Source organism: Solanum stenotomum, chromosome 8 (genome assembly GCF_019186545.1).
Source record: "Solanum stenotomum isolate F172 chromosome 8, ASM1918654v1, whole genome shotgun sequence".
NCBI classification, from domain to species: Eukaryota; Viridiplantae; Streptophyta; class Magnoliopsida; order Solanales; family Solanaceae; genus Solanum; species Solanum stenotomum.
This window is the reverse complement of record NC_064289.1, coordinates 37827866-37851776: the sequence shown is the minus strand read 5'-3', so window position 1 is coordinate 37851776 and position 23911 is coordinate 37827866. Positions and strand designations below refer to the sequence as shown.

Here is a 23911-nt window from a genome sequence, read left to right as displayed (position 1 = left end):
AGATGAAATGGGTTTAAGGATTGTTGTGATCTTGACAAGATAATATCTGAGAAGTCTTTGTGCCTAGATGTTCCTACCAAGTGTATTTTCATATATTTGACGCTAAGTGTACTTGATATGGTTTAGGAGGAAGCTTTTACAAAATATTGTGATATTGATTTTGAATTGGTGAGTTATATTACTTATCATCTTTTTGAGGATGAGTAGTGATTGGGGAAGTGTTAAGACTCATTGTGATGTTTGTTGAGATCTTTTATCAACTCACCTTGAAGGTATTTGGTTCACTTTATGAAAAATTTGACAAGTATTGGGGTGATCCAGTAAAGATGAACAAAATGATTTTTATTTTATGCATGTTGGATACATGCCACAAGTTTCACCTCCTTTATTTTTTCCTAACTTATATGTTTGGACAAACACAAGGGGCAAAGCTATAAGGAGTAGTTTGGTGTGAGACATAAGTTATAATAATTCTAGGGATAAAATGCAAAACTATTTTATCATGCGTTTGGTTGGAGGTATTAGGCAATCTTGAGATTATTTTTCCCACGATTTATACTTTAGTGATGGGTAAGTTAGCTCATATAATGGTGGAATAACTTATCCCAAGATAACTTATTTTAAAATAACTTGTTCCCAATCAAACGACCCCTAAGAGAAAGTCAGGACATCTTTGTTTGATGTGTATGCAAAGAATAATGTCAATTCATATTCATCTTGTCCATCAAGTGGTAGCATTTGTTTATCAAATCCAAACAATTTAAAAAGAAAGAAAGAAAGAAAGTCTCAAATAATTCTAAAACAGAGTTGGCTGAAGATATAGATGAGTTTGATATTTTATTGTGGTGGAAAGTGAATTCACCTAGGCTTAGTGAGATGGTTCGTGATGTGTTAGATTTTTCCATTTCTAGTGTGGCATCTAAATCTGCTATCAGTATTGGAGGGTTTATACTTGATCTATTTAGGAACTCCTTTTTGTGTGTTCAATATTGACTTGATTGGTAATGAATTATCAACGGAAGATTTAGGTAAACTCGATCGAGCAACTTGCAACTTAGTCATGATACTGTTTTGCATTTTCATGTCATGCTAATATGTGGCTCTGCATACCAGAAGAGAGTCTTGCATCATCCACATATACTTTCAAGTTTCAAAATATGTTGTAAGTATTCTAAAATCAGTTTGAATCTTCTTCTTTTTTTTTTTATAAAAGCTTCTAACTATATATGTTTATTATTTTGTGGATAGTCTAGATATTTTTGTATGCTACATCTACATCACTTGGTTGCATGCAATATGTACTTGGATTGTTTTGGGATGTTGGCTCATCGCTGTTGGATTATTGTATGCTTGTACATGTTGTCTACCTTTTATTTTCTCATTTATATATATGCTATTATTATACTTGTAAGTTGATTTTTATTTTTATTTTGTTTATGTAAGCTGCTGCAATTCTAAGACTTTTGTTACTTTTGGTTATATCTGTTTGCTCTAAATTGAAATGAAAATATATAGTTGCTTGTTGAAATTTCCAAATCAGCCAAGTTGAAATTATAATTTAAAAAATGAATCAAATTAGACCTAGAGAGGATCGAGTTTGGATGCAAATTTTTCAAACCAAAATGACTCGTGCATAGGCCTAGTCTATATACTTGAAAATTGAATCGAATTTTGTTAGTCACTAATACCGGACTCATTTTTTATTCGCCAAAAACAAGTGTGTTCGGTAGGTGATAACGGAAAACAATACACAAATCATCTTTCTATTCAGTCTAAATAGGGTAGTTCTACATACGGATATATACTTAACTTCCTAAATTATTTTTTATAACTAAAAATCATTCACTCACTAAATTATTCTACTCACTCAACTTTGTACTACTCCACGTGAACTCACTAACAATGACATTTTGTAACAAAAACATCACATAATTATCATTATAATTAGGGGTGTTCACAATTTGGATAAAATTCTATCTAAATCAAAAAATCAAACCAAATCAATTAAATAAACTGATTTTATTTAGGTTTGATTTGGATTGGTTTTATATTTTTAAAAACTGATAGTATATAGGTTGGTTATGGTTTTGTTCCCAAAGAAATAACCTAACTGAACTGACAAATTATATACGTTATTTTATTATTATACATATATAATATATTGTTTTTATAAACAATTTTAAAGATCGTATATATGTTCTCATCACAATTTATTTATAAAAGTAAAAATGTCCAAGGTGAGAACATTTATCTTATTAGTTTCATGTATATGAGCAGTGGCAGAGCCACATGCAGTTAAGGGGTGTCGACCAACACCCCTGCGTCGAAAAATTACATTGTGTAGCTAGAATGAAAATATTTTTTATGTATATATATTACATATTGACACTCCTTGACTTCTATATGATTTTATTTCTTTATATATTGATACCCCTTACGCGAAATTCTAGATCTGCCACAGTATATGAGTGTCTACGATAATTTTTTGTGGGATTGAAAATGTCACTGCCTCTTCCTTCTAGGGAAAAATTATGAAATTTGAAGCTTTATTCATAGTAAGTTCAATGATCGAAAGTTATATATGTAATGTCAGTCATTCTAATTATTTTTCATTTTGAATTGATTGTTGTCACTTTTTTCACGTTTTGAATGAATTGTTTCTTTTATCTGTCTATGGTTAATAACTGAATAACAAGATCAAATTAAACCAAACCGAACCGAAACCAATAACAATCAAACTGATAAATATATATTATATTTGGTTAGTTTGATTCCGATTAAGTTGGTTTGATTTTGATTTTGACCAATAACCAATCCAAACCGACCCGTGAACACCCTTAATTTATAATATATCTTTTGTTTCCTACTAAAAACATTTTGTGGTGCTCTGATATAGTTAAATGGAGTGTACAAAAGCAAATTGAAAGTCGAATCAAATCGCAAATCGAGATAAATCGAAAATATATTTTATACATAAAAGTATTTATTTTGATAAAATTTCTAAATATTTCTCTTACCTTTTCATCTTTTAACATATTATTTCAAGTTTTTGAACTTGAAATTTTGAATGACCCAATAAATGTTATAGTTCATAGATATTAGTAACTCTATAATAAAACTCAAATTAAAATTAATTCAAAACTAACAATGACAATAATGTTGAATATTTGTTCTTTCGTTTTACATTGATTTAGACATTTAAAATACATAATCTAAATTTATATTTTCTTTAATGTTTAATCATGTAATTAATACTTATTAGACTTATTTTAGCATAATTTAGTACTTTTAAATTATGATCATTTTCATCATAACTTATTAATGCAATGTTTATTTTATGCGATTTCATTGTTATTTTTGTTAAATATTTGTGTCATTTATCTCATATTATATGTTAATTTCTTAAGAAACACCTTAGATAGTTGTATTTTGATAGGACTAAAGAAATATTTGGAACACGAGTTAATTATATGTTTGCATGAATACTTTACTGTAAAAACCTGGAAAAAAAACCCGAGAGTTTTATTAGTTTGATTGATTTAAAAATCCTACACAAATAATTTGATTTGATATGTGAAAAATCCAAACCAACCCAGTTATATACACCCTAACTTTTAGTACAAAAATAATTTGGGACATTCATAATACTTGGATAAAGTTAAATCACATTTTTGTTAGAAGAAATTATTTAGTCACTTCCATGCAATAAAATAAGTTGTCACCGTCCATGGAACTAACCTAGTAACGATAGCCGAAATAGAAGAGGATGATAGCTAAGAGGGTCGAGTGATGGCTAAAAGAATCGAGTGCTATTCTTTTAATCTCAAGGTCTAAGCAAAAACTTAAGACGTACAAGTGTGATCTATAGCAAGCAAAAAAAAAAAAAAATAAATAAATAATAATAATAATAAAAAATAATATATATATACATGAATTTGTTAGTTATTTTTGAGTGATTAGTAGGTAAACAATAAATATCATCCTAAAAATATTTCTATACTATGAGAGATAAGAGTGGTGGCAAGGATAAAGGTTATGGGTGCAAGAGTTAAAAGGGGTGTGTTTGAAATATCACTTATGAAACACTTTTTTTCCAGTACTTGGACTAAGGAAGTCATTAAGGAACTTGCTTTTCTAGAAAAAATGTAAGAAAAAGTAGAAAATGTTTTCCTCCACACCCTAACTGTAAAGACTCACTGATTCATAAGCAGGCAGAGGAGCAAAGTAGGAAAGGAGGTCAACCGTAAGACCAAAACTCTATAAGGGTATCCAAATTAAAAAATAACAAGGACATCTGCCGGACTTTTTTCAATTATTTTGATAGGCATGAATGAGGATCATTGAGAGTTCTCTGAGAATACCAGACAAACTATAATCAACTTTCTAATGCATTTTAATTGATTTGACAAAAAAACTTAAAACCATAAACGTTAAATTGTTGATGCTATAGGATGACTACCATTTTTTTCCCCACAGTGCAACCAGCCTATGCCAAGAGAATTTGAAAATTAAAAAACATGACCAAACGACTGCCTACACATTGCTCTCCGACCAAGCTCCAAGGCTCGAGGACGAGACACCTAAACACCTTGATCATAACATGGGTCATCCTAGACCTAGATTCAAGAATGATTGAACCACGGCCCAATCGAACCATTTGCATGCCCATTGCTGTGGATCCCAACACCATTCGGAACAAGGGATGGGGGAAGTCCAACTGCCATTGGAGGAGGAGCAGGAAACAAAGCATGAGTGGGTGGAAGATTGTGGGGGCTTACTAGAGGACTACCAGCTGGACTTCCATTGCGCTGTTGGATAACGTGGATCTGTCTGAGTCCTTCTTCATGAATACGTGATAATGTCTCCAACTCATTCATTGATAAAGCTTCCAAGCCAGCTCCATACAGTGGGGCATGCCGAGACATTTCTTCCTGAAGTGATCCTTCAAGCTGACGGATGTATTGCTGAAAATGAAGCAACAAAAGAAAAAATCAATTTTGATACTAATGCCTATCACCATAAGTTCCACGGAAATACATAGGAGTTGCAAGATGCACTGAAATTGCTAAATTTGTACAGTAACAATGATGACTAATGATGTGGAAGAAAAATGAAAACAAAGCCAAAAAATACACGAAGGAAAAAGATTAAATCATCAAATTATTAGAATTGGCCTAATATCTACTTATCTAAAGAAAAAGTTACTATGCATTTTTATTTTTTCCTATTTTGACTAATATAAAGTTTCTAAAAAATAAAAGAAAATAAAATGCGACCTTTGAGAGAGTGAAAGCAAGAAAGGCACAGCTTTGCTAGCTTTTACACTCTTATGCGACCTTTGAGAGAGTGAAAGCAAGAAAGGCACGTCCAAGAAACCAACAAAAATTCAGTACTCTTATAGACTCAAAACACCTGAACCAGCCCTAGTAGGATATAGAACTCAACAGAGCCTAACCCAGTCCCGCCTTTCATGTGAAAGTACTCTCAAAATGCTAGGGCACCCCAGCCCATAGCAGGCTGTGGGCTAGCCCTCAATTTTTTCTTTCAGAAAGTTCTTTAAACGTTGGTCAGCTGCCACCAGTAATACTATTCAAGGATTTTTTTTTCAGTACTCTTATATAGACTCAAAACACTTGAACAGCCCTAGTAGGATATAGAACTCAACAGCCAAACCCAGTCCTGCCTTTCACGTGAAAGTACTCTCAAAATGCTAGCGCACCCCAGCCCATAGCAGGCTGTGGGCTAGCCCTCAATTTTTTCTTTCAGAAAAGTTCTATAAAAGTTGGTCAGCTGCCACGAGTAATGCTATTCAAGGATTTGTTATTCCCTTTTTTTGTACTTCCATTGCTACAACCAAAAGAAAAAAAGAATGAATAAGATAGTTTATTTTTTGGACAGAGGAACTTAGCAAATCATGCTCTACGAACTTTAGAAATGCATATATGAATAAGACATGTTCTCCATATTCCTTTAAACACGGGTTTAATGGCAGTCTGTCAAGGAAAAAGTTTAGTATGAATAGGACAAGTTAAGAGTCCCACATTGACTGTGGATGGCGTACTATAAGGTCTTGAGACAATGCTCACCTCATGAACTATCTTATCCATGAATTTATAGGAAAGGTTTAGAACCCCTACAATTGTGTAAATAGGCATAGGAATTATTAATAATTACTTCCCTTAACTTTTTTAGGATTACTAGCATAATATCCTTTCCTTTTCAGGATTACTTGTAAACACTATTTAAACCCCAACATGTTTGAAGGAATAATCAAGCAATTCATTCCTGACATCTCTTCCTTTTCTCATTTTTTACATGGTATCAAAGCCAAACCTTCCAATTCTTGGTTTATCTGATGTTAGGCCGCATGTCATAATGTTCATGATTCAGATGTCTAGTCCTAGGCATGCATGGTCTTGGACAGTTTTCACTTCAATGCCTCGTGAGTAAGTTTTTCAGATTAGTTAAGCCTAAGGTCCGTTTGAGCATCTAAGATCTTGGTAAAGATTTGAATAGCTTCCACTAGCGACAGGTGGTGTCAGCCTCTGAGTATCGCTCGCCTGGCCAATACTTTCTCAGTTTCTTCTTTCTTCCAGGGTCTAGCACAGTTACTCTCTCTGGCTATCAATGTTCTTCTCTTCATTCAAGTACTGTTCATCTCCATTCAAGATAAGTGATAGCATTTATTTCACAAGTGTAAAATCATTGATATATTTCTTCAGTGTGAAATCATTGATTTTAAATAACGCAACTTAACCTCGACAAAAAACTAGGGTTTCAACCTCAACCTTCAGCGAAAACCAGGTACTTCCTCCTTTTTATTTCTTCTTTCTTCTCCCTTCTTCCTCCTCCTTAGTTATTTCTCGTGCAGTTGTGCTGCTAGCCTGGGGTTCATTTTCTTCATCTCTGTTTTCTTCTTCTCTTCTTTGGTCTAATTTTTTAAATTATATGTAGCTGAATATTTTTTTCTTTAACAGTGATTGTTTATTAAATTATATGATATTCTTTTTCCTTAACAGTGATTATTGATTAAGTTATATGTTGCTGAACTTTTTTTAACAGTGAATAATAGAATGCTGCTGATTTCTTTACTTACTAGTGATGTAATATGTTGTTGATTTTTGTCTTATGGTCTATGGAGAATTTTGTGATATCTACGTTTTAGTTTTTAATTTAAACTTTTGTTTATATATACAAATTATCTCTATCTTTTTGTCTTTGTTAAAAATTGTGCTTCACTTCAATGAAGTAGTCGCTTCCCTTAAAGCGTGAAGCAGGGCCTTGTCGCTTTTTCCGCTTCGTGCTCCCAAAAACACTGGTCCCTATTCTAAAAATTTGTTCTCCCAACCTCAAATATTCTTTTAACAGAGCAAGTATTTGACTCCAAACTCCCAGTATTCTTTCTACCTACTGTGAAAATTATCTCATACTTCCTCTAATTCTTTTTCTGCTAAAAGCAAGTTCTCTCTGGTTCAAAAGTTCATTCAGTTTCTCTGTTTCAATTTACAGAACTGGAAAAAAAAATACTTCCTTCCCAAGAAGAAAATCTTATATTTCTCTTCTAAACCTCACAAAAGCAAGAAAAAAAAGATTGTTTTCTTATTCCAAAGAAAACAAAGTTGATGTGGCTCAGACAAGTGGAACTGGAATCCTGCCTACATCAGATAGAGGGATCAAACATCTCATTCTACTATCCATGAAATTTAAATGTGAAAAAACAAGTAGCAGTACACATTGTTTCGGGTACAGTGTTTCATTAACGAATGAAAGCGTATATAAGTATATTGTCATTTTTCATTCGACAACAGATTGTGACAGAGTTTGACAACTTAACAAAATCCCTTTGTGGCTCCAGAATTGAGTATGTTTGTGGCAACTAAGGAGCATACACAATACATAAGCTCCAACTTGAGGGGGTGGATGTTAAGAATTAGAAAAATATTAATAGCAAGAACTCGTTCCTTGTATCTATAAGGTTTAGAATCCCTATAATTGTGTAAATAGGAACAGGAACTATTAATAATTAGTTTCCTTTTTTAGGATTACTTCCATAAATCCTTTCTTTTACAATTTACTTGTAAACACTATTTAAACCCCAACATGCTTGAGGGAAATCAAGCAATTCAATCCTAAGCAATTCAGTCCCTTTTTTACTTGTATAAATAAATAAAAACTCTCTTTATCTTGCATGAAAAAGCAAAGAGAAGAAAGATACAACAACAAAATACCCAGTATAATCCCACAGGAAAGAGAAAAGAAATATAAAGAGTAAAAAATGGATAGAATTGAACCCTACCGGTAATTTATGTATATTTGGGCTCTACAAGAAAAATCATCTACCCTCTTTTAACACTGAAGAAAGAAAAAATACTCCCTATGAAGGAGTAAAAAAATAAATACTATAATGGCTGCTTTGCCTAATATATATTTTTTATTTTTATATATTTTGTGATATTTGACCAAGTAAGGAAAGATCCTTTTTTCTTACTTTTTCACAACATAAAGATTTAAACCACCACCATAATGATGGTGGAAGACGAAATATCAGGAAATAGAACAAGAAATATCAAGAGCAAAAACCTCGCAAGCCTCCAGCTTAGATTCCATTCCGTCGATAAAAGCTTCACAGCGAGCAACCTGCTCCTCCTTTTCACGTTTCTCCTCTTCCGTTTGCCCAACTGTTTGAGTCAAGCGGCGTACTTCATCCTCAAGTGATTTTCGTAATTCTTCTCTGGTCACTTTCTCTGTGGCATACCGTTTCAATTCCTCATCAAATCTTTTCCGTGCAGCTTCAGCATTCTTCAACCTTTCCGCAAGAGCATTTTTCTCCTTCATCACTCTCTGAAAGATTGATAGTATATCAGTCAGGGAAAGAGAAAAATATGTCATGTGTGAATCCATTTGGAGAACACCCCAAAGTAAAATAAAAAGAAACAAGCGCATACAAATTTCTTTTGATAAGATAAGTGGTATTAATAACAGCATCAAGAAGATGCAAAATTTACAAGATATGGCATTTGAGCTTACAAAAAAATCTCTGGCTAACTACACAAACTATCTATGTCAGAGCTAATGAGTTAGTAAAATCCTGAAGTTATTCTGCATTAACAGCAGAATCGGATACAAATTTAAAACACAAGAACTTCCATTTCCAACTATTGCAAGCACAATTGTCAAAGGTCTTTGAATATTTCCAATCCTTCAAGAACTAGATTGAACCTTTCAGCAGTTCCAAAAAAGTGACTCTGGAGGCACTCCTTGAAGAAAAGTAAAACATAATCAAATAGCTGGGTTGTACACACAAAAAAAAACTTTATTTGGTTGCACAAAAGCAATACTCCACTGTCTTAAATTGTTTGGCATTGTTGACTACTTATGGCGTCTAAGAAAAAAAGAAATCACAAAGCAAGCACTATAACACCATAAGAACCGTTGCAAAAGTTCCACACAAGGGGGTATGGTCTATTGACAATGCGGCGGGTCCAAATAGTGGAGGACCAGGGTTCAAATCGTAGCAAAGACAAAAAAAAAAGATATTAGGTGATCTCATCCCATTTGCCCAAATCGTAGTGGGTTGAGTTACCCAATAGCTATGCTGGTGGGAGATATAGCAGGTATCCAAGTAGAACAGTCTAGGTGCACAAACTGGCCCCTACACTATCAGAAAAACCTTGTAATTTATTTTTGTATTCACTGGGACCTCTATAGCAAGTTATGTTTAGCAAAAATGGGAATAGAAAAAATAATTAGCATCTAAATATAAAAAGGCTTTGATCTTTCTGGGGCAGACAAAAAATGAAAGAGTGTCAACCAAATTGGTGCCGGATGAAGTAATTTACTATAAATACTGGCATAGAACGTTGATATTATTATTTGATTGCACATGAAAGGTTATTGGCATAATTAACAACATGGTTTCACTTTTGAGGTCTAGGTGCAACTTAAAACTCATCTGAAAGCAACAAAGCTATGAGATTAAAAGAGCAGCAAAATAAAAAATGATATACCTAACAAGAATGCCACATGGTCTGATTCAGAGTCTTACTCGGAAACTGGCAAGACCAAAAAACTGATTCTAATTGAGGTAAGTTGTAGCATCAGACCCTTAATATTTCATAATGAATTGACTTGTGTAGATAAAAAATCTGGTGAAATGACACCAAGAATGTCAAGCTTCAAAGAAATTTTTAACTCATTTAGGAAATTTGCTTTGTCATGTTTTTACTTGAGTTGAGGGTCTATCGGAACCAACCTCTCTACCTCCCAAGGTAGAGGTAAGGCCTGCATACACGCTACCTTCCCCAGACCCCACTTGTGGGGTTACACTAGGTATGTTGTTGTTGTTGGAAAAATACTCCCTCCGTTTTAATTTATGTCTTACTTTCCTTTTTAGTCGGTTTCAAAAAGAATGTCTCTTTCCTTTTTTGGCAACTCTTTAATCCTAACTTTCCACATGGCATGTTTAAGACCACAAGATTAAAAGGCATTTTGATAAATTCTACATATCTTTAGTTTATTCTTTACTTTCTTAAATGCCAAATCAAAATCAAACAAACAAATTGAATGGAGGGAGTATAAATTTGTTGATAAAATGACCAGAACGCACCACTCAATTGGTAATATGATCAATAGACAGAATAAGAGCTTTCAGGGGAGAAAGAAAAAAAAATATAAACAGGTAGCAACAAAAAGATAAGATAGAAAAATAGTAATGTCATCAGTGGAAATCATGGGAAAGACTGAACAAACTAAAGCTCATAAAGGTTTGAAGCTATATAACAAACTCAAAGGGGTTCAGCTTAAAAAATAATACATGCCAATTAATGACGGAATGCATACCTTCAATTCATCACGTTTCCGTGATTTCAGTTGGGAAAGTTGTGCCTCAGCATCATGCAAACGATCTTGAATAGCCCTTTTTTCTGCAGAGAGCTTAGAAATTTTCTCATCCCGCTCAGACCGTAGCCAATCAAGTTGACTCTCAACTTCTTGTATCTGTTCCGCGAGTTCCTTTCTTTCCCGAGCAAAACGATCCATCTCAATCCTCATTTCAGACTGATGTTCAATGTTTGTCAAATCAAAATCACCAGAAAAAGAATGAGATATTCTTTCAAACAAGCATGCTTTGAAAAGTAGAATCCCAAAAAAGAAACAATAATGACCAAGATACCTTGAGACGGTTGTTAGTAGCCTCCGATTCATTAAGCTTTTGGGACAATATAGATTTTTCTTTAGCCATACTGGCATTTTCCACTTTTCTTTCCTCACGAATGCGCATAATTTCATCTTCAATAGCACACAATTGATGCCAAAGTGCGGCACGGTCAACATTGGCAAGTTCAGCAACCTCCCTCATCATGCTTAGGACTGGTCTAACAATTTCCTGATCCTCACACATCAAGATTATCAATATCTCCAAATATAGATCTACTTCACAAGCATTTTCCCTTGAAATGGTAACACGATCAACAAGCCTCTTGAGTATCCTCAATCGGTAAGACTCATCAGCATACCACTTAAACAATATGGTGTAAAGCAACTTTACAAAACCTTTTACACGTGGATCTCTAGAGAGTGCCAATGTCTCAGCAAGACCAAGAATTGATGTAAAATCATCGCGCTGGGCTGTTAATTGCTCAATGGTTTCCCCTTCCACAATCACGTCAGTATGCGGAAAATTTTCAACATATTGAGAGGTCAAATTTAATCTCCGGGAAAAACGTCTTTCCAAGACCATGGCTACAGACTGAGCCACAATGGCCCCTCGAGCTACAGTTCTCTCAAATGTTTGGGAAGCTTCAAGGGCAAGACATTGAATTGATAACATATCAATAAGTATATAAATATCGGAAAAATGATGATTTGAAAGGAAAGCTTGCTCATCCACTTCACGTGGTCTTTCAGAAGTATGACAACTTTCACCAAATAAGAAAATCCCACATGGTACAGCCGAGCAATTATCACCAGACTTGTTCTCGCAATCAATATCTCTTAGAATAGCTTCAGCAACATCTGAACAGCTATTTACAGTTCGGCTCAAATAATCAAGAACACATGGGGAGACTTCATTGCCTAGTTTTTTCAGCCGGATACGTACGGCTCTGACCTGCAGAGAAATCAAAACATTACACTTGTAGAAGGGTGCAAAATAAGACCAAAAATTATATAAAACCAAATTTTATGCATACTGCTTCTGGAAGATGATGACAATGAAGGGCAGCCTTGAATATGAAGTCAACAGTTGCTGCAAGAGGTTCATCAATGGAATTCACTAACAGATCAAATGACTGGAAAAGGACACGTTCCCACACATCACTGCTACACTCCAACTGCCCGAGTGCACCAAAGACCTGAGAGATTAATACTTAAAGCCATCAGATCACTAAAATGTCACTACATAAGAGCTGAATGCTAAATGTATATGCAAATAAAGGAGAAAAATGTTATTGAATTGTGCATCTATACATTATTACACTGAGAATTTATTTATAGACACTATATTACTATAATCATTTTCCAAGTAGGATTCTACATATTATCCTTGTTCCTATTACTGTTCTAACGGTCCCCCTCAAGCTTGGTGCATACAAGTTATATGTACCGGGCTTGTTACGAATGTAATTAATACGAGGACCGATGAGGGACTTGGTGAAAATATTTGCAAGTTGATCACTCAACTTGACAAATTTTGTAACAGTATCTCCTGAGCATCTTTTTGTGACAAGGTGACAGTCAATATTAATGTGTTTACTCCTCTCATGAAAATACTACATTTGACGCGATATCAAGGACCACTTTTTTTTTATGACAAGGGAAACCCGCAGCCGCTACCCTTTGGGTGTGCACAGGGTAAAACCCCCGCTCTTATGCAATAGCTCGCAAACAGGAGAGGTGATCCACACTACGCAAGCTTGGTGTGACAAGCTCGACCCAGAAGGCAAACCCCTTGCTTTCGCTGGCAAGGGGTTTTAAACTTGAGACCTCCAACATGGAAGTCTCAAGCCCAAACAACTGGGCCACACCGAAGGGTTGATATCAAGGGCCACTTGATTATCACACACAAGTTTCATCTAAACCGATTTCTTTAGTTCTCTCATCAACTGTTTGATCCAAATTAGTACACAAGTTGTTACAGTCATTACTCGATATTTTGCTACTGCACTAGATCGAGCAACCCCACTTTGTTTCTTACTCTTCAAGGACACCAAATTACCTCCTACTAAAACACAACAGCCGGATATAGAACGTCCATGCCCAATCAATGACTGTATATCCAACCTCAATCCTCAAAGTGTAGTCCTTTCCCTGGAGCTAACTTTATATATTGCAGAATACAAACTACATCCCAATGACTATCACAAGGAGAAGTTATAAACTGACTTACAACACTCACATGAAAAGAGATGGCAGGTCTAGTCACCTTGAGATAATTCAACTTTCCAACCAGCTGCCTATATCTTTGTGGCTCCCCTTGTCTTGGCAAGAGAGTAACATTTGGATCCATAGGAGTAACAATGGGTCTACATCCCATCACTCTTCTCTCCTCAAGAATGTCTACAGCATATTGTGTCAAAAATAGCAATACTTGATCTGGACTGAGCAACCTCAATACTTGGAAAAATACTTCTGTGTTACGAAGTCTTTAGTTTGGCAATGTTGAAAGATATCTAGTGAAATCAGAATTTTGTAGCCTAAAATCTGAAAAATACAAACCGTTGCCGGAATCTGAAATAAAAAACTTGTTTTGGACGACGGAAAATCAGATCTAACTGCCAGAAAGTAATTAAAATCAGGAATATACTATATGGGTAGGTCAGAATGATCGGGCGACCCTAATGGAAAATAATCAACCAAAAAAGTGGCTGGATTCGCCGGAAATAGTACTAAGTTGTTGGAACAATGATTTCCTCACCGAGAAGTGCTCAAAATTTGGTATAAATTGTACGGGTCGTCACGAAATCAAGAGACAAGTAAATCTTGAAGAAGAAAGTTACAGGAAAAGGCTCATGCGCCGGCGCGTGGTCAGATCTTGCCGAAGGTGACAGGCTTCTAGGAGGCACGTGTGAGGCCGATTGCCGGAGTGGTAGGCTGAGCTTTGGTCGGCAAAAGGTGGGGGACTCTATGGTGGTGTTAGTTTTCGCATGACCCCGACAGAAGAAGAAGATGACGGAAAACTCCACCAGAAAATTGAGGCATGGTGACCATGACTTTGTTTTCTTTCCCCAATATTTTTCACCAAAGCTCTGCTACCATGTAAGAAATAAAGGAGAAAAACATTATTGAATTGTGTATGAAACTCTATTTATAGACACAATATTACAGTCTTTTTCAAGTAGGTTTCTATATACTATTCAAGTTCCTATCCCTATTCTAACAAATATGTGATAGAAATAATGTGAAGGTACAAATGTTTCAAGTATGTTTGGAAGAAATGAAAGATAATTAAGATTATCTTACTGGAATCATTAATGCAGGTTCAGCATCTGGCTTCTGAAGTCGTTCTAGAAGCGCATAAGCAGCAAGTGGATGTTCTGAATGCTCAACCAATTTTGGAACCAAAGCAACTAGGTCCGGCTGTAGATGCTTCGGAGCTTTATCCAATACAAGGGCTATCTTTTCGGCTGACTGTGGCCTCCTCCTTGGCTCAGGACAACCTTGTGGAACAGCTCCATCAAGTGCTCTCAGGGAGTTCACTATCAGTCCAAGAAGCTCCTCAGACTGCTCTGGCCATTTAGTCTGAAATTAAAGATTCTTTGAATGGTCTATATACCCAGATATATCAAACCAGAAAACTTCAACAGGAAGATAGCAGTTGTACCTTAGTACGAAGGGAAGGATTTTCAGAGGAACCACCAGCAGATGTTTCTGGCGGATGCGGATGCATAGGTTTCCCATTGAATGCCCTTTCATGTGCATTAATCCCATCAATATCTGAGCTCTGAACAGCAGATGAATTCATGCTCTCATCTGTCACCGTATCCAGTCTATCATGGGTGTAAAGTTGCGAAGGTTCATTTGCACCATTAGCTCTATCAGACCCCAATTGACTACCTGCTCCATTTCCATCTGGAAAAGTTTTAGGATTCCCTTCGGATGACCCACTACTCGAACTTCCTTCGGAAGGTTGGCAACATTCAACCATAATATCCAACAGTAGATCAACGATCGCTTGCTGCAACACTTTTACCCCCATCAGCAAGTTCATTAAGCTGGGGGAGGATTTGTCATTTTTATTTACCTTCTTTCCATCACTACAACCAGATATATTAGTAGGAAGGAGTAGACGCTTTACTTTAGCAGGGTCATCAAGATACACACGAAGTCCCGTCAAGAACCCAGCTATTGCACCGGCATCCATAAGGAGTTTTTCCCTTAGAGTGACCTGTGGCTGCGATGGATTATCCCCATATGTGAGGTGAAACCCAGCTCCAGAGAGAAGATTTCTGAAGATATCTTCTTCATCACTGATCCCTTCACTATCTTCTGAGTCAATGAGTTCATCAGGGTCAGTTGTCAGAGCATCTTGATCATCCTCAGAAGCCAACACCTAGAAAAAATTGAAGAAACAAGATAGAGAAATTAATATTCTACTAGCATCTAATATTCATGGGAAAAGAGATTTGCAACTAAACACTGCCAGACCAAGCCACATGTAATGCCCCAACTAATAAGAGCAGGGGTTGTTTGGTCATAGGATAAAAGAAAAGAAGCAGAAAACACAAAAACATAGATTCTGAAGAAGCAGAATACAGTGAACTAATAGCTGGTTCAAAGTAACACCTGTAGATAACCCAAAACACAAATTGCAGTTTATTGCTCCCTGGGGTTCAAGAATAGCCACCTTTGTTCAAGGAGGCTATATTCATTTTTTGTGAGCGCAAACATAATTTACTTGTACTATCCTTTGCAACTAATTGATGCTAGCAATGATACTGTGTAATTACACCCAATTAAATCCAATAACAAGATGTCCTTCTAAACAGACCCTTAAGGTTTAATTTTGGGGATGAATAATGGTTTGAGTTAGCCATGGGCTAAACCCTAAGCTAGGATGAAAGACCAATTGGGTGTAATATCATAGCAAGTCACTTTCAATTATCTTTTTTAGCAGAGATTCTTGAATTAATTGGATTGAGGAAGGAAAAGATTCAAAGTTTTACAAGCTTAGACTCGAGGTATGTAATGGCTATACCATTAGGCCCAGTGTTTTGGACAGTGAAATGCAACAAAAGGCGACAAGGATCTGCCTTGCCACAAAGCGAGGCGAGCGGCAACGCGCTCGCCTTTTTGAAGTGCAGTGTATACCAAAAAATTAAAATATTTAATTGCATATATAAATAATCAAAATCCCAATAGCAATAACATATTAACAAATATTTTTTTTTTTTGAACTTGGTAACTTAACATATTAACAAATATTTCAATTCAACTGAAAAAAAAAGTACATACTAAAAGTCTAGAACTTAAATGAGAAAAAAACAGAACAAACGTTAAAACAGGGAGAAAAAAAACCAGAGGTAGAAGTAACTCTGAAATCTAAAGGGGGGAAAAGAAATCTGAAGGAGAAAAGAAGAAACACGTATTGGTTGGACTTTGGAGTCGATAGGAAAGTCTGGCCGGTCGTCAGAGTAGCCTAGTCTAGTCAACTGGTTGGAATCGCAGTCGTAGTCTAAGAATGCAGCTACAAATGCAACTGTGCAAATTTGGAAAGAAAACCCTAAAATTACCTTTTTAACTTTTAAAACCCTAAATTGGACGCCTTTTTTTAAGAAACAAAAGGAGACGCCTTTCTCGCCTCTCGCCATGGCGTCGCCTTTTGAGATCGCCTCACCACAAAGCTTATAGGCGATGTAGGGTTGCCTCACTGCGATCGCCTTTCACAACACTGCTTAGGCATTAGCTTATTTGATTATAAACAAGGTTAATGTACCAAAACGGTACTTTATGCCACATACTTAACAGACAGTAAGGCCCATTTGGCCCAACAGATGATTGGATTACAGATCCTTGGAAGCAATGAACAGGAGGAGGCGTTTTAATTTATGGGATAAACGTCAATGGGATGCAATTGCCACCCAATCGTCCCATTGACCTCAATATTTTAAGTCTAAGCTAACAAAAAACATGATTAATATGAACTTATAATACTCGCCAACGTTGTCGAAAGTGAAATGCCTAGGGAAGTAGCAAAATCGCTAGCACTCTAGGCCAAAACGTATATGAACAACACGCTTTAGTGAAAAAATGCAAATGAAGAAAATATTAAAGATACATAAATGTAATGCAACAAAATAGATACAAACACAAATACATTGGATAAATGAACAGAAAAAAACTACTCCCTCCATTTCATATTAATTGAATTGTTGAGGTGTTTCACACCCTTTAAGAAAAGAAGATTAACGCATAAATTAGGTATAACTTTCCATTTTGACCCTTATTAATCATTGACAAATTTATGATTAAAATAACTAAACATTAATTAATAACTAATTCCAATACTAACTAATAAAAGGTAAAACTGGAAGAACATTTTAAAAGTAGTCTATAAAATTGAATAATTAAGTTAATTTGAAAAATGAAAAATGTCTCAACAATTCAATTAATATGAAACGGAGGGAGTACTATCAAGTGCATCATGAAAAAAATTACGACAATCACATTAAGAAATTACTTTATAATGATCCAGATTTTCAATTCCCAATTAAAATTGAATATTCTTCTTAAAACTAATTCCTATTCATAATCACTACCATGTCTACCAATATTTACACAATAAAGACGCCTCTTTGCTAGCTACATTTATGTTTAGCGGCAGCCTCCTCAGCACAAGCCTATCGGCGACTAAGCACACGCCTCAGTGTCTTGGTGCCTATGCTGAGGTATCACCTACGTGAGGGGAAGCATACAGCCTGCACTACACCAAACTTCAACACTAAAACACAGTGCAAGTAAGCCTTGAGCCTTAAAAGCACTGATACTCTCTCTTCTAAAAATATTGACCGACTCTCCTTTTTATCCATCCAAAAGAAAAACCTTGGTTTACTTAATGGAAAAAAACATTGATTTATTTTCTTAAAAGAATTTAAATGAAACCAACTAATACCACTTCATAAAAATTATTTTTTATCATAAAAAACTAATTCTCCCTCTAGTCCATAATAAGTGAATTGTTGGGACATTTTTCATAGTTGAAAATAAGTGAACTATTCAAAGTTCAAGAAAATTGTTGGGGCTTTTTTCCATATTTACTGTGTATTTAATGAGGTTCTTAACTACTTTATATTTTCTAGGGAGACTAATTTGGAAATAATCAAAAGGGTAATAGTGGAAAGAGCCTTTAATTTATGTCTTCAAATATATTTTTAAGGGGTGTGTCATACCCCAATAATTCACTTAGTATGGACTAGAGGAGAGTACCACTTTATATTATCTTTTTAAAAAATTACAAAGCTTTATTGTAACTGCACCAGCACTAAGATAGTGCAGCTAAATACATTATAGAGAAGCAAAACTTCTTGGCATGCCAGGAGCTGAGTAATTTATCAGATTGTGTACCTCATATACATTTTCCAGTTTACACCATAAAACAAGCAAAGAATTTCTTTATATTTGAGTCTAGAAATAGACCTAATTTTGGAAACATCGTTGCCTTACATTGTGCAACACTTTTAATCTGACAATTTTTTTGTACTCTTCAAACTGTCATCTTAAGCATTTCTCTACATGCTAATATGGTCTTCTATTTTATTAGTCTTGCTAGACAGGGTGAGTAAATTCTTTTTGTAGACAAGGTTTAGGCTATTCTTGAATGTGCTTCTTCCTTTTTTCTTTTTTTAAGGGTTGGGGAGGTCTGGGTCATGAATACGGGTTATGTTTAAGTTGCATAATACAAACTATAGAGTAAATAATATCAGGCAAAGTATTTTGGTACACAGATATAATCTAATAATATCTCATATACATTAGTGGAATATTGCGTTAGAATGTCCATATCTTTTCATTAATCGGTAAGACTATGAAATATTACTCCCATTAGCCCAAAAAGAATGATGAGCACTACATCATAATTTCTTAAAATTGCATGTGTTATAAATCACAATTTTATGGTTAAAAAGATGAAACAAGTGTTTGTAAAAAATCACAATCAAATAAAAACTCATTGACCTGCAAATTGCAATAGTGCATTGATATGGGCAGGAGGGAGTTTCATTTTTGGGGTAAGGTACATCTGAAGTATGTCCATATTTTGTTTTATGGAACTTCCATATTCTGTGCCCTGAGAACAGAGAACCCATGGTAGGAAGCACTTTCCCTTTTAAAGGGCCTACACGAATCTAGATTAGCCTGACCAAATGGTTATATCAGGAAAAGAAAAACCACCAAACCAGGTTCAAGTCCAAGCTTCAGTGCTAGTAAGACAAATTCTGAAGCATATTCAACGAAAAATAAAATTGAATATTGAACACAAATGCATGACATTTGACACTCAAATCTTCTTTTCTCTATTTTAAATCTAAGAACATAAGCACCATCTACTTTTTTGAGAGAGAAATCTGAAAACTTGAAAAGTAAATGCAACACTACAGGAAAAGAGAATAATAAGAAGAAAAAATAACAAGAGTAGGGGAGATAAGAAAGAGAACAGAGAAAAAGCTTCAATCTGAGACCTCAATCTAAATACAAATTAAGACATTCTCAAAAAGAACCCAAGTGTACATCTATAATTCATTAGTAAGCTGAAAAATATCCTGTATCTTTTTTTTATAGCCATGGTGTCTGTGCTAGCTTGCACGCACCTTGACTAATTCCACAAGGTACCTACCACCTCTCCCACCAGTAACAGAAACTAGGTAAACTCTGTCCACCAGGCTAGGACAGATGGGAAGAAATCACCTAGTATTTTATCTTTGCTGGGATTTGAACCTAAGACTTTATGGTTCTCAACCCACTCCATTAGCCACTAAGTCACACCCTTGGATAAAAAATATTGTATATCATAGGTGCACTATTTCCAGCTATTCCTTTTTGTTATCAGTCTTCCTCCAGTTCTTCTCTGCCACTCATATAATGAACTAATGAAGGAGCAGAATGAAATTTCATGTAGTTCTTTACTGTAAATATTAGCAAGCTGCCAATATCCCACACCCAAAATGTAACATTAGCAATTTTCACTGTAGCTCATATAAAGTGGGAGCAGAATGAGTAGCATATTGCCTCATGGCAGATTAAGCTCCCTTTTTGGCCATAGATTTTTTAAGCTTTTATTCAAAAAAAATTGAAAACATTATTTGTTTTCATGGAATTTAATCAGTTCGCGAAAGAAAAAATAAACAAGTTCCAAAAACTGTCCAAATTTTTTTCTTCCACTTTCAAAACATCAGCCTTTTTCCAAGTAAATGCATGTACAGACACAATTTCAACTTCCAAAAACTATTTTTCAAAAACTCTTATTTTCAAGTTTCAACCAAATCTATGTCCAAAAGTTCGCTAAAGACAAACAATTCAACCATAGAGGCACATCTTTTACAGTTAACTAAATTGATTAAACGCATGAGCTGATTGTTGTTCATGAATATAGATCTCTTGGTGGAAGAATGGAACAAATGACAATGAAGGTGATTGAAATTTTATGATCACACAGATTAGACACAGACAGAGAGAAGTTGCAGATACCTCTCCTTACCCTCCAACAAACCCACAAACAAGAAACAGATATGTAGAGAAAACGAATGATCACTAACCTCTAGGTCAGCAAAGTCAAACCAAGGGCAACAGTCCAAAATTTCACAGACAAAGACAACTGTATCACGTACAAGAAACCCCGCATCTGATTCCAACATATCTGCGATCTTCATGAATTGAAGAACAGAATTATTCCAAGTTTTAGTGCAAATGGAAGACTCCTTCCATACAGTTTTAGAATGACTTTTCTGGTTCAGAATCGCCATCCTGTATTTAACCCAAAAATTCTTCTCCGGATCATTGCCAATAGACTGATCACTCTCCAAATAAATACATATAGTGTCAAAAGATTCATATACACCTGCAGTGTAAAACAAGAAGCAAGTCTGCCAGTTGTCAAAACAATGGCACACAGACAAAGTTAACAATTTAAACAATGGGGTTTTACGCAGAAAATGACGCACCAATACGAAGCTCACATCCACCTGCTTGGAAATATTTGCTAAATATTTTCCGTGTTTCCATTATTTCTTTGAAGGACAAGAAATTCTCCACCTTCCAAGTAAAAGAACTTCTTTTCCCAGCTTCGTCCAGCTGAGCACCAGCATTTGCTAGCTCAATATCCTCAACTACCAATTCTTGAACGATGGATGACTCCTTCAAGATGAGGACTTCTGCAGAAAACACGACCGTATCCTGAACGAGAAATCCAGAATCTTGATCAAAGAGACTAGTGAGAGTCACAAATTCACGCCAACCCCAGTCTTTTGCAGCTTTAGAGTATCGGTTCTGAGATTCCTTGGTGACAGACTTCTCCTCCATTTTTTGGTTCACAACAGACAACCGATGGCTCACAAAACAACTCCAATCACTGTTACTATTCCTCGAATCTGTAACTTCAAGAAACACTGAAAGGTGGCATGGAGGCTGAGACTGCCCTGATACCATAGATAAATGTAGCACACATCAGTCATGTGATAAAAGCAGTAGACAAGCATCTCAACAAAGCTCATTTAGTAGATAAACGTAGCACACATCAGTCATGTGATACATGTGATAGAAGCAGTAGACAACCATCTCAATGAAGCTCATTTAGTTCCAAAGAAAGGACTAAATGAAGAAAGATATAAAAGGAAGCTACATGACTAAAATGTTTTGAAGAACAGGTAGTGATAGTGCTCAAGAATTAGCATGCTCATCACAAATAGCACAAGCAATTAGGGTGTATTAACAAGTAGCACAACATTAAATTTATGACTCAAAAGGGTCATTTATGCTGGAAGCAAGAACTTTGCATGATCAGATAAGTACATACATGATACATGAACACATTTCTCTAGTCTCCATGGAGCCTTGATATCAGATTTACCATAGCAAAATATTGAAGGAACTTGTTTACGTACTGAAACCAAGCCTCACTAACTAACACCATACTATAAAGGCAACAAAAGCAGCTGTGAGCATGCTGAAACATATTTTCATATGTGATGAGATTACTGTAGGCAGCATAAGGCATACCTCTGGGGTAAACAATCAACCGACAATCCCGGTTACCAATCTGAAACCTCCTGCTCTTTATGCAAAGCCCAGTAATCTTCCTTTTCTTTAAAATATCCTTCAACCTTGTGAAGTTCTCAATCCTCCATGTAAACTTTCCCATGTGACCATCAGATTTCCTGGAACCACCCCCATTCCTCAGTCCAACCAGTCCCCCATTCTTTGAAAAGCTACTAAGCTCTTTAATAACATGGAACGAAGTGCTAAAAACAGCAGTGTCATCTACCAAGAACCCTGAATCTGATCCCATAAAATCCATCATTTTCATATAATCGTTCCATCCCAAGCTTGTGTTATCCCCGCTCTTATTATCAGCAGCAAACCTTCCATAAGAATCCCGATGCATGTGATTCAAACCCGGCTTCTGATTCAACACTGACATTCTAAACAAGCACCAACAACTTCGATCCGAAATCAATGTCTTCTCCGTATCCTTACTCTCTAAACACATAGACAAATACTCAACCCCATTTACCGCGCTTTGATACACACTAATCCTCAAATTACACTCCCCAGCTGGAAAAATGGGGCTCATAATTTTCTGAGTCTTTATCATTTCTTTAAACAAACTAAAATTATGAACCTTCCAAGTAAATTTCCCACTGAGAACATCCCCAGAGGAAGCAGTAACCACTACATTGGAAGCAGAATTTGACTGCAATTCGTTGTTATCACGTGAAAAGCTAACTGATTCATTAAGTATAAGTATATCTGCAGTGATAAGAATGCAATCATTGTTGAATAAAAACCCTAATTTAGGGTCTAATATGGAATTGGAAGGAGTAAAATCACACCATCCATGAGATTTCTTTTTGGAAGAGAATCGATGCCATGAATCACGATGAATGGACTTTGAGGAATCAGTAGGGTTCTCAATGGCAAGACGATAACTGGCAAAACAGTCCCATTTGGATGACGTTGTATTGCGAGGGTCCATAATTTGAAGGTATACAGAAATATAACCAGGCAATGCCTGTGAGTCACCTTTAGGGTAAACTAGCAAACGACAATCGAAACCGCCGACTTCAAAGTACTTGCTCCATAACGCCCTGGCCTTTACTCTTGTAAAATTGGCTATTGCCCATTTGCAAACGGCGCCGTAAGCACTCCGCCGCTCAACTGTGACAAACTCCGCCACCGCTGCAGTGACGGAGGTAGGGTCACGAGAAGCAGCTACATCCTCCACCGGTGCCGTTGGTTTCTCCGATGATGAGGTGGCAGGTGATGATGTCATAGAAGGTGGGGCAACAGCCGGGTGAGATTGCTCAGCTGATGATGAAGAAACGGCCGTTTCGATGGCGGAATGGTGGTTGCGGCTGTTTTTCATGTTTGTTTGTTTTTTTGGGTTAATTATTTTTCCTCGTCTCTGTATATTGGTGTAGGTTGTATTACATATATATGTTTTTATTGAGGATGATGAATGGAGAAAAGAAAATAAAAGACGAGGAAAATGGGGTTTATGCAGCTGTGTCTGATGATGAGGCTTGAGGGTGATAAAAGGGAGAAACACAGATTACTACCTTTTCTCCTCTCAACCTGTATGTTCCTTTTCACATTTATTATTTCTTTTTTCTGTTTATTTCTTTAGGGTAAATAAATATATATTCATCCCATAAATTCATTTTCTATTAAAAAAAAATCGGAATATTATGAGTATTTTATCACCCCT

General features: G+C 35.7%; 1 protein-coding gene across 1 annotated transcript; it reads right to left on the bottom strand.

The window, feature by feature from the left end:
- Window positions 1-4377: 4377 nt before the first annotated feature.
- LOC125875290 (uncharacterized) lies at window positions 4378-23639 on the bottom strand. Its single transcript, XM_049556394.1, has 10 exons — window positions 22204-23639; window positions 21150-21623; window positions 20745-21046; window positions 14819-15547; window positions 14458-14736; window positions 12189-12350; window positions 11171-12106; window positions 10840-11055; window positions 8581-8841; window positions 4378-4964 (listed from the first exon to the last, which is right to left on the bottom strand). The coding sequence occupies exons 1-10, from the start codon at window positions 23567-23569 to the stop codon at window positions 4623-4625; spliced, it is 5067 nt and encodes a 1688-aa protein (XP_049412351.1). The 5' UTR covers window positions 23570-23639; the 3' UTR covers window positions 4378-4622.
- Window positions 23640-23911: the final 272 nt, after the last annotated feature.

Coding starts and splice junctions, on each gene's coding strand:
- LOC125875290 (XM_049556394.1), bottom strand. CDS start 23,569: ATGAAAAACAGCCGCAACCACCATTCCGCCATCGAAACGGCCGTTTCT. Junction 12,351..14,457: donor AACCTGCATTAATGATTCCA/GTAAGATAATCT, acceptor TTAATCTCTCAG/GTCTTTGGTGCACTCGGGCA. Junction 12,107..12,188: donor GTCATCATCTTCCAGAAGCA/GTATGCATAAAA, acceptor ATTTCTCTGCAG/GTCAGAGCCGTACGTATCCG.